This window comes from Silene latifolia, chromosome Y (assembly GCF_048544455.1).
Source record: "Silene latifolia isolate original U9 population chromosome Y, ASM4854445v1, whole genome shotgun sequence".
Taxonomy (NCBI): domain Eukaryota; kingdom Viridiplantae; phylum Streptophyta; class Magnoliopsida; order Caryophyllales; family Caryophyllaceae; genus Silene; species Silene latifolia.
The window spans coordinates 176,683,163-176,698,774 of record NC_133538.1 but is presented as its reverse complement, the minus strand read 5'-3'; the positions used below and the strand labels follow the sequence as shown (position 1 = coordinate 176,698,774).

At 43.8% G+C, this 15,612-nt stretch overlaps 3 protein-coding genes across 3 annotated transcripts; all 3 read right to left on the bottom strand.

Moving 5' to 3' along the window:
- Positions 1-5,533: 5,533 nt before the first annotated feature.
- Positions 5,534-6,859, bottom strand: LOC141629495 (uncharacterized). The gene has a single exon (XM_074442483.1). The coding sequence runs from the start codon at positions 6,857-6,859 to the stop codon at positions 5,534-5,536; it is 1,326 nt and encodes a 441-aa protein (XP_074298584.1).
- Positions 6,860-8,157: 1,298 nt separating this feature from the next.
- LOC141629494 (uncharacterized) lies at positions 8,158-9,647 on the bottom strand. Its single transcript, XM_074442482.1, has 2 exons — positions 8,907-9,647; positions 8,158-8,808 (listed from the first exon to the last, which is right to left on the bottom strand). The coding sequence occupies exons 1-2, from the start codon at positions 9,645-9,647 to the stop codon at positions 8,158-8,160; spliced, it is 1,392 nt and encodes a 463-aa protein (XP_074298583.1).
- A 3,492-nt stretch (positions 9,648-13,139) lies between these two features.
- Positions 13,140-14,477, bottom strand: LOC141629492 (uncharacterized). The gene is made up of 4 exons (XM_074442481.1): positions 14,382-14,477; positions 13,843-14,204; positions 13,433-13,719; positions 13,140-13,375 (listed from the first exon to the last, which is right to left on the bottom strand). Exons 1-4 carry the CDS (start codon positions 14,475-14,477, stop codon positions 13,140-13,142), a joined length of 981 nt encoding a protein of 326 aa, XP_074298582.1.
- Positions 14,478-15,612: the final 1,135 nt, after the last annotated feature.

Here is a 15,612-nt window from a genome sequence, read left to right as displayed (position 1 = left end):
ATCTCTAGACCACCCTCTGCTTTAGGCCTACACACAGTGTCTCATGCCACCAGTGGAACCCTATGGTAGTCATCACAGTTATCCCATAGAAAATTCCTGCAAGTAGCCTCAACCTTTGCAAGAATTCCCTTTGGCAACACAAACAATGATGCCCAATAAGAATGTAAAGTAGTCAAGACAGCTTTCACAAGGACAAGTCTCCCAGCATAAGAAAATTTCTTTGCTCCATAGCCATGTATTCTGCTACAAATCTTCTCAACTAAACATTCACAATCATGTTTCTGCAATCTGGTAGTCTGAATTGGTATACCTAGATACTTAAATGGCAACTTACCCTCTGCAAAACCAGACACACTCAGAATGTCTTGTTTGAGCTGATCTGGAACCCCTCTAAAATAAGCATTAGACTTTGCAGCACTGATTTTTAGCCCAGTTGCTTTAGAGAAGGTAGAATAGGATGGAGTAGCAACATTATAGACTTGGCATCCCCATTACAGAATAAAAGCACATCATCTACAAACATCAAATTAGCCAATTGAACTTGCTTACACATAGGATGATACTTGAACTCATATTTAGCAGCAGCATACTTAATGGTTCTTATCAGGTATTCCATACAGAGGGTAAAAATTAATGGAGAAAGAGGGTCTCCCTGTCTGAGACCTCTCCTGCCTTGGAAATACCCAAAAATTTCCCCATTGAGGGATAATGAAAAAGAAGCAGTAGTTATGCACTGCATCACCATCTCCTGAAACTCCACAGGGAACCTTAGCTCATCAAGAAGCTTCTCAACAAAAGTCCACTCCACAGTATCATATGCCTTTTGTAGATCTGTTTTAAACAGGCATCTTGGAGATGCATTAGGCTTTTTATAACATCTAATTAGATCTTGACAAATAAGGATATTCTCCTGTATGCTCCTATTTTGTATAAAAGCCCCCTGGTTATGATCAATTATAAGAGGTAACACTTCAGCTAGTCTGGCACATATCAGCTTAGATATTACCTTGTAGACTACATTGCAACAGGCTATAGGCCGAAATTGTAGCACAGTTTGAGGCCTATCACACTTAGGGATCAATGTCACATTTGTTGCATTCATTTGTTTCAGCAACTACCTATTTTGGAAAAAATCTTGGATAACATTAATTACCTCTCCTCCTAACTCATTCCAAGCATCCTTAAAGAACTTGCTTGTGTATCCATCAGGACCCGGTGATTTATTATCAGGGATACTAAAAACAGTTGCTCTAATTTCCTCCCCAGTGACAGGTCTCAGTAAGATAGCACTATGCTCCCCCATGCATCTTTGTCCTTGATCAATAATTTTCCTGTGTATCCTAGTAGTGGCTTGTTTAGTCCCAAGTAGCTGCATATAGTACTCCAGGAAAGCTGTCTGAACAAGCTCTGGACTGTCACACATCTTGCCATTCATGTCCTCTATCATGATCACCCTATTCCCATTCCTTCTATTTTTGAGAATGCCATGAAAATAAGCACTATTTGTATCCCCCTCTTTCATCCAAAACTGCTTTGCCTTTTGTGCCAAGTAGCTATCCCTAGCTATGCTTAGCTTTTTTAATTCTTGAGCGGCCTCATATTCTGCATTAAGCAATTGAAGATCAATAGGATTCCTTCCAAGCTGTTCCTGCAGGTCTTGGACCTGTTTCTGGAGTCTGCTAGTTGAAAGTTCAATATCATTATACCCCTCTCTATTCAGTCTTTTCAATGCAGGTTTCAGGTTCTTTAAGTTCTTAGCCAGCCTGAACATGCTTGTGCCTACAAGATCCTTGTCCCAATTACTTCTAACAGTAGGCAAAAACTCCTTTGCACCTCCCCACATGTTGAAGTATTTGCACCTCCTCTGGGAATTCTTAGAGCTACTTACAATGCAAGGAGTGTGGTCCATCAAACCCTCAGGCAAGAAGTGAGCATACAGATCAGGCATATGATAACACCAGTCCTTATTGATCAGGAGCCTATCAATCCTGCTATAAATTCTCTCCTCAGGTTTTTGTTTATTGTTCCAAGTAAATAGAGATCCTGTAGCAGCTATATCAATGAATCCACAATCAGTCACACACCACACACTCCCTTCCCTCCTTTGGTACAAAGGATCTTGCACCACTATAAGTTGGCGATCTGCCAGCTTGCGCCTCATACATGGCGTGTTCTGGTTTCGCTCTGCATTCTTGCTGAGGATCACGCTCTGGGGATTGGTTTGGGTGACCTCGCCCTGCTCTATACTTTCAGACCCTTTGTTGTCGGGCTTATCACCTTGAGGTCCTGTGACCGCAGCAACCCTAGCGTGATCCTTCCTCCCAAAGTGAGGAATGAAGGCTGGAATACGAAATTCATCTTTGTTAAGATCGACTCTCTTACCCCCACCCCCGAGTACTTATTTGATAAGTGGGGGGCCTCTAAAGGCAATTTTAGTTTCTGGGTGTCTGTTGTTTTTCTTTTACCTTAATTTTCTTACTGGTGTACTGCTGCAGGTTTGAAGTAGCCAGTTCCCTCAAGAGATCATAGCGTGGTTAGCCATTTATTTACTCTCCCTGTTGCAACTCGTTCTTACTCTGGTGTACTTTCTTCCCTTGTTGGTGCATCTGCCTCCGTGCCTCTTGACATTAATGAAGTAGAGCAAGAGAAGGAAGAAGAGAAGGAAGAAGAGGTAGAGGAAGAAGAGGAAGAGGAAGTTGGTACCTCCACCTGTCAGCAAGAACCCCCAGCTGCCGAATTCCAGATGTCGTCTGGTAAGGCTTTGTTTTTCATGGGTTTTTATTCTTGCTATATGGTCATTTTGTGTTTATGTTCTAACTGTGTTCATGTACTAGGGAATACTCCTATTTCCTCTCTTTCCCTACTGGATAGAAAGAGGAAGCAAGTTGCTTCTGCCTCCTCCGGTCCTTCTCCCAGGAAGAGGCTGTCGCTCCCTGCTGAAAAGGAGCCGGTTAGCACGCTTGTCCCTGTTGAGATTGATCCTCTGGTTGCGGTGGCTCCTAGGCCACCCCTGCCCAATACTTCCACTGTAATCTGCCTTCCTAAGGGGTATGGTTCCATTGGGGTGCCTCTCTGGCCTCATATGTAACAACTCCTGCTCCCAGCTGCTGTCCATTCTCTGGGAAATACTCCCCTCCCTGCTGTGCTAGATGAAGCTCATGGGCTCGCCCTGCAGGTCCCTTTTAAATTTCCTTTACGTTTTACTGGTTTATTTTGTTCATGCTGCTGACTGTTCCTCTAGCAGGTTTTGCAGGACGGCTTGTTCCTGCGCAGGGAGGTTGCCAAATTGATGGGGGAGGCGAACAACCTCAATGTCAACCTGGGAAAGGTAGAGGCAGATCTGGCGCTGGTTAGGAGGGAGAAGGTGGCTGCCCAGAAGAAGCTGGCTAAGGAGAAGGCAGCTGCCCAGAAACAGCTGGATGCTGAGAGGAGGGTGGCAGAAGGGCGTATGGAAGAGGCTCACAAGGAGGTGGAGCTGTTGAAGCACCTACTCTTGGACTCTTTATTGGTTTCCGCCTAGGAAACAAAGATCAAGTGCCTCAAGGAGTTTGAGGCGGGTGAGCACTCCAACTGGGACCTTGCTGAGGAGGAACGGTTGTTCAATGCTGCGTATCCAGTCAAGCCGGACTTCAGCCTCATCAACGACTTGCTGGGTGGTGATGATGGAGAGACCAATGCTAGGACTGAACAACTAGCTGTCGCGTCAGTTGAGGAGGTCAGGGAGGAAGCCCTCGTCGCCCAGGGAGGGGAAGGTCCATCTTGAGGAGAGGCTATTGTGGAGCCTAACATCCTTGTGGATGTTCCTGCTGATGGCGCCCCAGATTCTGCTGCTGCTGCCTAGTTTAGGCATTTAAATTTTAATTTTTTTATCTTGATGTTTTGTTGGGCACCCTGTGTGGTGGCCCATTGTAATCCAACTCTTTGGTACCTGGTAGTTTTTGGCACCTCTTAGTACTTTTTTTTTGCCTCGTAAGAGGGGCAAAAATACTTTGCTTTTCAAGTTCCCCCTGCTGAGGGGTGTTTATAAATTTTCGTTTTGTTCCTTCTGTTGTTTTGGTAGCAATTCTTTTGTTCTTTCTGTTTGTGTGCCGGCTTCGTACTTGTTGAGATGTCTATGGTGGTTCAGGGAGCTTTATGTCCATCAGGATGCTCGAATCCCTCTGTTTCGACCACGCGCACATTAGGTACTTCATGCAGGAGGAACATTCTGCTAGTTCTTATTCATCAGTTAGCCTACTAGGACATTTCCTTAATATTCAACTTACCATATCCACATTCAATCCAAAAACAACGATAAACTTAAAAATGGAAGCAATTTCATAAATCCAAAATAGTTTAGGGAGCACAAAGTGTGTTCCCCCAGAATTTTTACAATAACTTAAAAGAATAGAGTTTTATTTTGGCCTTTTGAAATACTAAGTACGCTGCTTCCACATTTTGCTCCGTGTGACACCTGTGAAGTTGACACTAAGGGAAAATAAGAAAAAAGGGTTTTGACTCAAAGGATTTGAAAGATACGTTGTAAGTTATCATTTCCTTAGTAGTACCTGCTGAATTTAGGAGACTTAGCACGTGCGTACTGAATGAAAGACCTTGCCTGGTGACTTAGTTGTTCCTGCTGTCAAAAGAGATGTTATTGTTAGACCAACGCAGGTAGTATAGTCAGGTGGTATGGGATAAAATGGTTATCATACGTACCTCATGAGAGAGTGAGATGTGGCTCCAGCAAGTGGGTTCTGGGGTTGTTCCCCTTCAAGGGATAACTGCTTAATCAGACACTTTTAGCAAGTTAGTTCATGTTATAAGGTTTCTGGAGTACTGAAGGCTGGGATTCAAGGGTCCTGGGGTGTACCTGCTGGAGGTGGAACCTCTGGTTCCTGCACCTGGAACCTCAGACATAATACTTTTTAAGGTGAATGATGTTCCAGGACCTAGGGACAGCTTCCCCATCCATAGTCTCCAACTTGTATGCCCTATTACCCACGTTGCCTTCTATGGGGTAGGGACCTTCCCAGTTATAGGCGATTTTACCTACACTCTGATTCTTGGTGTTTGGGAATACCTTCCTGAGTACCAGGTATCCTACCTACAGTGTTCTCAGTCTTACGTTTTTGTTGTAACTCCTGGCTGCTGTCTGTTTGTAGGCTGTCATCCTAATTTGGGCGCTGGTTCTTAGCTCATCAATGGTATTCAGGCTGCTGGCCATTTCTACCTGGTTCCTCTCTTCGGTGGCAATGTCATATCGATGCGTCGGTATTTACACCTCAGAGGGAATAACTGCATCGGCCCCATATACCAGACTGAATGGTGTTTGACCTGTTGCCACTTTGGGGGTGGTTCTATCAGACCACAGTACGAAGGGGAGCTCATCTGCCTAGTTGGCTCATATCTCCTTCAGCCTTCTTTTGAGGTTGTTCATGACTATCTTGTTGCTGGATTCTGCCTGACCGTTGGACTGTGGATTCCTAGGAGTTGACTTAAATAGTTTGATGTTCCACCTTGCGCAGTAGTCTTCCGTTCTGTTGGATATGAATTATGACCCGTTGTCACATATGATTTCTAAAGGGATGCCGTATCTGCTGACTATATTTCTCTTGATGAAAGATATCACATGCTTCTCCAGGATCTGAGGGAAAGCTTTTGCTTCTATCCATTTAGAGAAGTAGTCTGTCATTGCCAGCATGTACGTTCTGTTTCCAGAAGCACAGGTTAATGGTCCCACAATATCCATTCCCCATTTCATAAAAGCCCAAGGCGCGATGATCGGATGCCTATGTTCTGCTGGCTGGTGGCTAACAGGAGCGTGCCTTTGGCATTCTTCGCATTTCTTGACGTAGTCTATGGCGTCCTTCCTCATGGTAGGCCAGAAGTAACCCTGCCTCAGTGTCTTGTTGGACAGGCTCCTACCCCCTATGTGATTTCCACAATCACCACTGTGGATATCAAACATTACTGCCTGTGCCTCCTGTATGCTCAAGCACCTCAGATAGGGTCCTGCCAAGGACTTCCTAAATAGGATACCATCAATGAGTACGAATCGGGAGGATTTCATTTTGAAGCTCCTAGCTTCTTTCTGGTCAGGTGGTAATACCTCATCGCGTAGCCAACTAATGTAAGGCTTGCGCCAATCATCAGTTTCTTCCTGGGGTGTGGTAGTACACAGTATCCCCGCTTCATATGTCCACTGGGTAGTTGCAGCCTTACTGGCGTTCTGCTGTTCATTCTGGCGTATGGCATGTTTCATGACATAGATAAATGGTATAGAACCCACTACTCCTGGAGTGAAGGATGCTCCCAGGGTGGCGAGAGCATCTGCTTTAACATTCTGGTCCATTGGTATCTGCTGGATGTGGAACGAGGCAAAGCGGAGTTTGAGCTCCTTTGCCACTTCCAGGTAGGCTACCATTTTAGGATCCCTGGCCGTATACACATTATTCACGTGGTTGACAATCAGTTGGGAGTCACTATACACTGTGATGTGGTTGATTTGCATTTCCAAGGCTAATTGGAGTCCTAATATTAGGGCCTCGTATTCAGCCTCGTTATTTGTTGCTTTGAACTCGCACCGTACTGCCTGTATTATCTGTTCCCCCTTAGGTGATTTCAGAACCAGCCCTACCCCTGCTCCCTTCGTGTTGGATGCCCCATCAACATGTAATTCCCATACCTGCTCCCCTTTAGCCTCACTTACTGTCAAGATTTCACTGTCGGCTTGTTCTTGAAGGGTGGGACTAAAGTCTGACACAAAGTCAGCTAGGGCTTGGGACTTTATGGCTGTTCGGGGTTCAAATTTTAGGTCGTACCCACTTAGGTGGATAGACCACTTAACCATTCTCCCTGACAGTTCGGATTTCCTCATTATAGTTCTCAGGGGGTAGTTGGTCACGACTGAAATTGTATGTGACTCAAAATAGGGATGCAATTTGTAAGAAGTAGTTACAAGTGCTAAAACGAGTTTTTCTAGAGATGTGTACCTAGTCTCTGCAGGTAACAGAGACTTGCTTATAGTATACTGGTTTCTGCATACCTTCATGCTCTCGTACCAGTACAGTGCTTACAGCCACCTCTGTTACTGACAGATACAAGTACAGTGGTTCTCCCTGTTCTGGCTTGGAGAGAAGATGAGGGGTGCTTAGGTACTGCTTGAGTCCCCAAACGCCTTTTCATGCTCCTGCGTCCATTCAAACTTCTGGCACTTCCTCAGGATGTCATAGAACAATCGGCACCTGTTTGAGGACCTTGATATGAACCGATTTAGGACTGCTTTGATTTGCTCCGTGCTGGCCTCTATCCCTCTTTGCGTCACCAATTCCCCGAGGAGACTCCAAAAGTGCATTTTAGGGGGTTCAGCTTCATATGGTATTTTCTGAGGATTAAGAAGGTATTTTCCAGGTGGGACATGTGTTGTTCTGCCTTCTTGTATTTGACTACCATATCATCAATATAGACTTCCATTGTTCTCTCTATCTCCTCCTTGAACATTCTGTTCACCAAGCGCAGATAGGTGGAACAAGCATTTTTGAGGCCAAAGGGCATCACATTGTAGCAGTACAAGCCTCTGTCAGATTTGAAGGCTGTTTTCTCCTGATCCTTAGGGTCCATTTTTATCTGGTTGTACCCACTCCAGGCGTCAAGGAAAGTAAGTAGCTCATGCCCTGCTGTAGCGTCTACCATGGAATCAATGTGCGGCAGAGGTAACGGGTGTTTTGGGCAAGCTTTGTTAAGATCTGTGAAATCAACGCATACTCTCCACTTGTTGTTATTCTTGGGTACAACCACAACATTCGAGAGCCATTCTGGGTAGTTAACTTCCCTGATCTTGCCTGCTGCCAAGAGGTTGTCTACCTCCTGGGTTATCACCTCGTTCCTTTCAGGAGCAAATTTCCGCCTTTTCTGATGGACTGGAGGAAAGTTGGGGTCTACATTTAACTGGTGTGTAATTACACTCGGACCTATGCCAATCATGTCGCTATGGGACCATGCGAAACAATCCATGTTAGTATGTAGAAATTCAATTATCTGCTCACGGATGTTACCTGCATAATCAGCTCCCACCAGCACTGTTCTTGCTGGAAACTGTGGGTCCAGGACTACTTCGTTGAGTTCCTCCTAGGGAGGTGCGATATACTCCCTCTGGACGCACAGTTTCTGTAATTGCTATGCTGGACCAGCTGCAGTGGGTTTCAGAGCATTCTTGTAGCAATCCCGAGCGACATTTTGATCTCCCCGTATCTCCTGTACCCCCCAGAGTGTAGGGAACTTCAGGCTCTTATGGTACATTGATGGTACCGTTTTCATTTCATGGATCCAAGGCCTGCCAAGTATCACGTTATAAGTTGACGGACCATCAATGACCAAGTACCGTACCTGTTTGTTCATACCCCCTGCAAAGGTAGGTATCACTATTTCTCCAAGGGATTGTTTAGTTTCTCCGCTGAAGCCTACCAAGGGTACTGCCTTCTGCACCAGGTCTTTCTCGCTAAACCCCATGTTCTTCAAGGTTTCCAACATTATTAGATTTACAGAGCTTCCTGTTTCTACCAATATCTTTTTAATAAGGCAATTCCCTATAGAAAGGGTAATGATCAAGACGTCATGGTGGTGTTCTGCCTCATCGGGTATGTCTGCCTCGTCGAATGAGATTACTGTTAGATCCTGTCTGCTGACCCTGAGGGAGAACTCTAGTTTATCTCCTTTAGTCTCGGTTTCATGTTGCTTTGCTGCTGAATAAGTGAGACCACATATCTCCGACCCTCCTGTGATGATGCTCACGAACTTTGAGTAAGGTGGAGGTGGGGATGGTTGGGCCTGGTCAGCAGTATTGACCTTTCAGATTTCGCTCCCTTAGGGAGCAGGTGATCCAAGCATCCAGCACTGTAGATGTGCTTCACTTCCTTTCGTAGTACTACACAATATTCTGTATTGTGGCCAATATCGTTGTGGTATTCACACCTTTTGCTGGTATCTCTTCTATCGTTCTCCCTGGGGGTAGGCTTCTTGGGCCACCTGGCCCTCTGCCCTAGTTCCCTGATTGCCTTCAATACCCCAGCAAGTCCAGCGGTGAACCCATACTCACTGAGCTTAGGTGGAGCCTCAGTGCTCTCTGTTTCTCCTGAGACTTTGTTCACTGTGTTCTTGCTGTAGGGTTTAGCTCTTTCGTTCTTCTTCTCTGTTGTGATTTTTCTGTTGGACGACTCTGTTCCGTACAGGTCCCTTCTATCCTCATCCTCCTCTAGGCGATAAGTAGCCTCTGCCATTTGTTTGACTTCCTCGAAGGTGGCACATGGGTGCTTGGTGAGATCCTTGTACAAATCAGAGTTGCGATGCAGTCCCCTTCTGAAGGCATTGACTGCTATTGTAGGATTGCACCTAGGGATAGATATTTTTTCCACATTTAATCTGGCGAGATAATCCCTGGTGGACTCCTCGAACCTCTGGGCGATTCGGTATAGATCACTGGATAATTTTTCTGGCTTTCGACTGCTTGCGAACTGTTGATTAAAGACGTTCACTAACTCTGCGAAGTTGGAAATAGACTTGTTGGGAAGGTTAATGAACCACTGGAGTGCAGATCCTGACAAGGTGGAACCGAATCCTTTGCACATACTTGCCTCCTTTTCAGGCCCTGTTGTTGCAACCACCATCATTTTCTATTTGTACTGGTTGATGTGCTCCAGCGGATCCTCTGTTCCATCATACAATGTCATTGTTGGTGTGGTGAACCCTTTTGGCATGCTGACAAGGGCAATGCTGTCCACAAAGGGGGAATCCGCATAGCATTCTATGGTTGCCACCTCCATGGGACGTGGTAACCCTGGAACCTTGCTGAGTAGGGACCTGATATCCTGTAACTATTGTTCTATATTGCTTCCTACCCCCATACCCTGGTTGTGGGGGTACTGAGTAGACCCCATATGGATTTGGTGTTTCTCCTGACATGTAAGGAGGGACCATGTAGCTTCCAGGTAATGGTTTTGAGTTCACAATAGGCCTGAACTGGCTGTCCGGAGTATATGGCATATAGGAACACATCCCGGGATATGCGTTTCTTGCTGACTGTTCCCCTGCATTGCTTCCTGGTACCACTGGCGTACTGCTGGTTGTTGGTATGGGATCTGGAGTTAGTGCTCCTAATCCCACAGGATTGAGTACCATAGGGTACGTTTGCGGCATCCTTGGTGGTGGTGGTGGAACCCCTGGTGGTTGGATTGTACCCTAGGTGGCCATCGTTCCTGCTGGATATACTTCCTCGGGTGGTGTGGTTACCCCTGGTGGCAACATATCGATATCGAGCCTGGTTACTAGATTTTGCGGTAGTAGCCTCCCTGAGTACTCCCTGGCATTCCCCTGGCCGAGTCTCGACCTTGCCATCTGTTGGGTCGTTCCCATGGGTGACACTACATCTATCTTTTCCTGCAAGGACTGGTTGTCCCTTTGTAGCCCTATCACCGCCTGCTGCAAGGATGTCATCCCTTGTGACGCTCCTGGGAGACGGGCTCCTGTCAGGCGTCCTGGTGATCCTGGGCGTTGCGGACTCCCATCCCTATTAGGCTTGGGTACATGATTAATAACTGGTGATTTACCAGCCTTCCCTGCTCCTAGATCTGTGATTTTGGGGGAGTAAGGAGGCTTTGCTGATGCTTGGGGTTGAGCCTGGCCTGCAGTCACTCTGGTGGTAGGGATTGCCGTTGTTGGAACACCGGAGGTTGCTGGCGTCGCCCCTACTACTCGAGTTTGCACTAATGTACTCATTGGATCAGATACGTTCTGATTGGATCCTGACATGACCAACTATAGAGATGTTAGGATATTTCGAAAAGAGGTATTTTAACCAAGATTTAACCACAATGCCCCACGGTGGGCGCCAAATTGTTTTGGTAAGATTTTACCGACTAAATATTTGTGAGTCAATGCGGCTATTTCAATTAAAATACGGTATTTAAAGACTTAAGTAGATCAGTAGTAAGAACATAACAAGAACGAAAGTAAACAACTAGTACGAAAGAAAAGCAAACGAAAAAGAAAGAGAGACAAATGACACAAGCAAAATAGTGACACGGGAAACCCAAAATGTGGGAAAAACCGCGGGGGGAATGGTATCCCGCCAATGATCCACTAGTAATAATAGTATTCGAGGATAAACCTAGCTGGAACAATCAGGAGGAACAACAGAAACCTCCAAATGACTAAGTACAAATGACACGAATGGTGTATATGTTTCTAAGTGCGTTGATTATTAATTGTTGCAGGTGGTGAATGATGTTTCTTCGAATGGAGTGAAAAATGGAATGAGGAATGCCTGGAATCTCATGTTTATTGCTCTTTTATAGCCTTCCTTGAATTTGTCGCACATGTCTCTATATTCGCTCAACCATATGCTCGACTTCCTATGAAATAGGAAGTGGTTGTTGACTTTGTCAACGCTCCTACTGATAACCGCAATGTTCCTGCTGACAATTTTAACGTTCCTGCTGGCTGTTTGTTATTTAGTTCAATCGTGGCCTTTGTATTACTTGAATGTCTAGGTTGATCCCCCCTTGTTCTTCCTTGTGTCTAGCAGCCTGCTGCCTTGTCATTGATCTGTGTGCCTCTATCTTACCCAATAGCGAGTTGCCACGTCATGATGAAAATGAGAGGGTATTTTTACCCATACATACTCCAAAGTGGCATTTGGAGGGATTGAGTTTCAAATTGAATTCTTCCAGGATTTTGAAGGCTACTTCCAGGTCTTTCACATGATCTTCAGCCTTTTTTTATTTGACCATCATGTCGTCTATGTAGACTTCCATTATGTCGCCAATTTGGTCTTTGAACATAATATTCACCAGGCATTGGTAGGTTACCCCTGCATTCTTCAGGCCAAAGGGCATTGCTTTGTAGCAATATATGCCTCTTTCCGTGATGAATGTAGTGTTTTCTTGATCAGCTGGGTGCATTTTGATTTGGTTGAATCCACTTGAGGCATCCATGAATGTCAGTAACTCATGTCCAGCTGTAGCATCCACCATTGCATCAATGTGAGGGAGTGGTAATGGATCTTTTGGACAGGCTTTGTTGAGATCTGTGTAGTCTACACAGACTCTCCATTTGCCATTTTTCTTTTGTACCACGACCACATTGGCAAGCCATTCGGGGTATATTACTTCCCTGATCATTCCCATGTCTAGGATTTTGTCCACCTCTTCATTAATGATAGTATTGCGTTCAGGGGCAAACATCCTTCTTTTCTCCTGTACAGGCTTGAAAGAAGTGTCAATATTGAGTTTATGGGTAATCACATTAGTATCTATATCAGTCATATCAAAATATGACCAGGCAAAACATGTGGACTTATTTTTGAGAAAGCTTACTAGCTCCGGTCTGACGTTATCAGGAACATCAGATCCTACCAGTACATACTTGTCAGGTTACTCAGGGTCTAGTATTACTTGATCTATTTCCATTTGAGTATATGCCACATAAGTGCTCCTGACAGGGTACTGTATTTGCTAGGTAAGTGACTTACCTGCCTTGGAAGGTTTTAATGATTCTGTGTAATACTCCTGGGCAGATTTCTGTTCACCTTTGATGGTTGCTATTCCCCATTCTGTTGTTATTTTGACAAACTGGTGGTAGGTTTAGGGTATGACGCTGACATTATGGATCCAGGGTCTTTCCAAGATGGCGTTGTAGGATGAGAGACAATCTAGGTCTCCAAATCTTTCATTTGATGAGACTCCTTCAACGTAGGTTGACAGATAGATTTCCCCTAGAGTGTTCTTGGTCTCACCACTGAATCCTACCAGGACATTTGACTTCTTTACGATCTGATCCTCGTCAATCTTCATGGCTTTCAGGACATCAAGCATGATCAGATTGACTGAACTGCCACCATCTACTAGGATCCTCAGGACACGAGTAGTACCAATTTGTATAGTAATAACCAGGCCATCATGATGGATGTATGGGATTCTCTGCATATCAATGTTGTTAAAAGTAATTTGAGGTAAATTTTTAGGTTTAAAAGGAGATTTCATTTTGGACTCCCTGGCTATTTTCTTTGCAGCTGAACTAGTTAGGACACAAATATCAGAGCCTCCATTGATGAATTTGACTTCATAGATTGGTGGTGCTGAAGGAAGATCATGTTTTGGCCTTTCCTAATCCTTTCTTGATCTGTTGTCATCCCTGTTCTTTGATGGCATTAGATCCTTCAGGTAACCTTTCTTTAGGAGATAAGCCACTTGTCTGCGTAGACCCAGGCATTCCTCTGTGGTGTGTCCTATGTCTATTTGAAATTCACACCATCTTGTTGTATCTTTCTTGGAGTTGGGGTTCTCCGTGTTTTTGGGCCACTTGACAAGGTCTCCCATATTGTCAAGCCTTTTGATGAGTCCTGCAGTATCAATGGAGAAGTTATATTTCTAAATAGGTGGATAAGTATAGGAGTTACCTTGATGAGCATAGTTGACTTCTAATCTGTCAGGTCTGGCATAGGAAGATGGCCTGGAGCTGCTTCCCCTATGGTTAGAGCTTTTCCTGCTAGATCTTTCGTATCCTGAAACACTGTTTGTGGTTTCTGCTTTGAAGCTTTTATCTTCTTCTAGCCTGATGTAGCCAAGTGCCTTCGCAGGTACGTCTTCAAAAGTTTGGCAAGGCTTCATGGTCAGTTCATCATAGAAATCACTGTCCAATGGTAACCCTTGCCTGAAAGCTTCCACAGATGTTCCAACATCATATCTAGGGATTGAAACTTTCTCTTTATTGAATCAGGTCAGGAATGCTCTGATTGTCTCGTCAGGCTTTTGCTTGATTCGATATAAGTCACTGGATCAATTCTCGAGCTCTCTGTTGTTGGCAAACTGATGATTGAATGAATTCACCAGGTCTGCAAAGGACTTGATTCTTCCATTTGGCAGGTTTATGTACCATTGTAGGGCAGGCCCGGTCAGGTTTGTTCCAAAGCCTTTGCACATACACACTTGTCGTAGATCACTGGGTATAGAGGCTGCCAACATCCTCTGTTTGTAGTAGGTTACATGGTTTTGAGGATCTGCAGTTCCATCATAGGTCCTCATTGATGGTGCCACAAACTTTTTAGGTATGTCTACCTTGGCTATCTCATCCACGAAGGGAGAGTCAGCATAGCTTTCAGGGTTGGCTTCCCCAATGCTTGTGGGTATTCCAGGGATCTTCTCGAATTTCTCATGGAGTTTCTGGATCTCCTAAACCATTGCCATCATTATGGCTACATTGGTTTGATCTAGACTGGTTTCTTCCTTTGGGGTTTCTTCTGAGTCTGAATCAAGATCCCCTGCTTTGGTTTTTGGTAGGGTTGGAGTACCAAAATTGGAGAAATCGATATTCCTGATGATCGAAGAAAATGGTGTTCCAGGCTGAACCTTCAATTTTGAGCCTGAGGCTTTATCCTCCAGCTTTTGTTTCAGGTTGGATTCTGATTCCTTCAACTTCTGGACTTCAGCTTTAGCCTGAGCCATTTTTTGCTTCAGGTGTTCCATTTCCAGTAGTTGTTACTTGGCGGCAGCCAGTTGTTGTTCTACACTGTCTCCAGTCATTTTTGAACAGGTATTTATTTTGTTTGAGATTGGATTTTGGTTATTTTTTTGCTAGATGCCCCACGGTAGGCACTAATTGTTTTAGCAAGATTTTACACGAAAGTATTGTCTTGCCAGGGCAATATTTTGTAGGGTGATCTAACTCAATAAACAATGCCTGACTAGTACGATTAATAAGTAAAGAGTAAACAGTAAAACAAAACACGGATATCTATACATGGAAATGAAAGATCATAGATCCATTAGACTCTCTAATATAAATTAAATTATCTCATAATTTATCATTTTATTGATCTATGTAACATGCATGCAAATATAAAAGCATAAAAATGAAAGTAAAGGAAAAACAATTTCCTTACATAGATTTTTATGGTAATATGGGCACAATCAAGATCTCCTACCTTGATTGTTCTTGAGCTTATAATAAAAGGGTAATCCTCCTAACAAATCTTCAAAGAGAATATCTCCTAACAATATGCACCCAAGAATTCAACCCAATTATTCTAACAAGTATTTACTAGTAACTTATTAGAATTATTCCCTTGATAATATGTAAATAATACTAACACTCTTAGTAATTATTTATTTTAGTTTACTAACAACTTAGTAAAGGATGAATAATAATTTTAGAGATATGATAGATTTTGTTCACATGCAAAACACATAAGTGAAGTAGTGTAGAAATGAACATAAGATGGAGTATATAGGAGGGGAAAGTGGCGGTCCACTTGCCCATTTACGGGTCCACTTGCCAATTTACGGGTCCATGTTGGTTCTTATATTTGTCGCACAAATACGTGTAATTTTATTTTAAACATCGTTTCATGTTTAAATACTTCCATAATTAATTCGTCAAAATCACTCCGTAAATATACGTGTACCACTACACATATTATTTACGTACTAATATTAATCACATTAATCAATCAGTACAATGTTAGTGAATTAACAATTAATTAACTAAAACCCGTCTCATAAAATTTATTATTTAATTATCGCGTAATTAAATAATAATTGCCGCTCCTCGAGTTCGCAACTCAAAATCTCTCTAAAAATA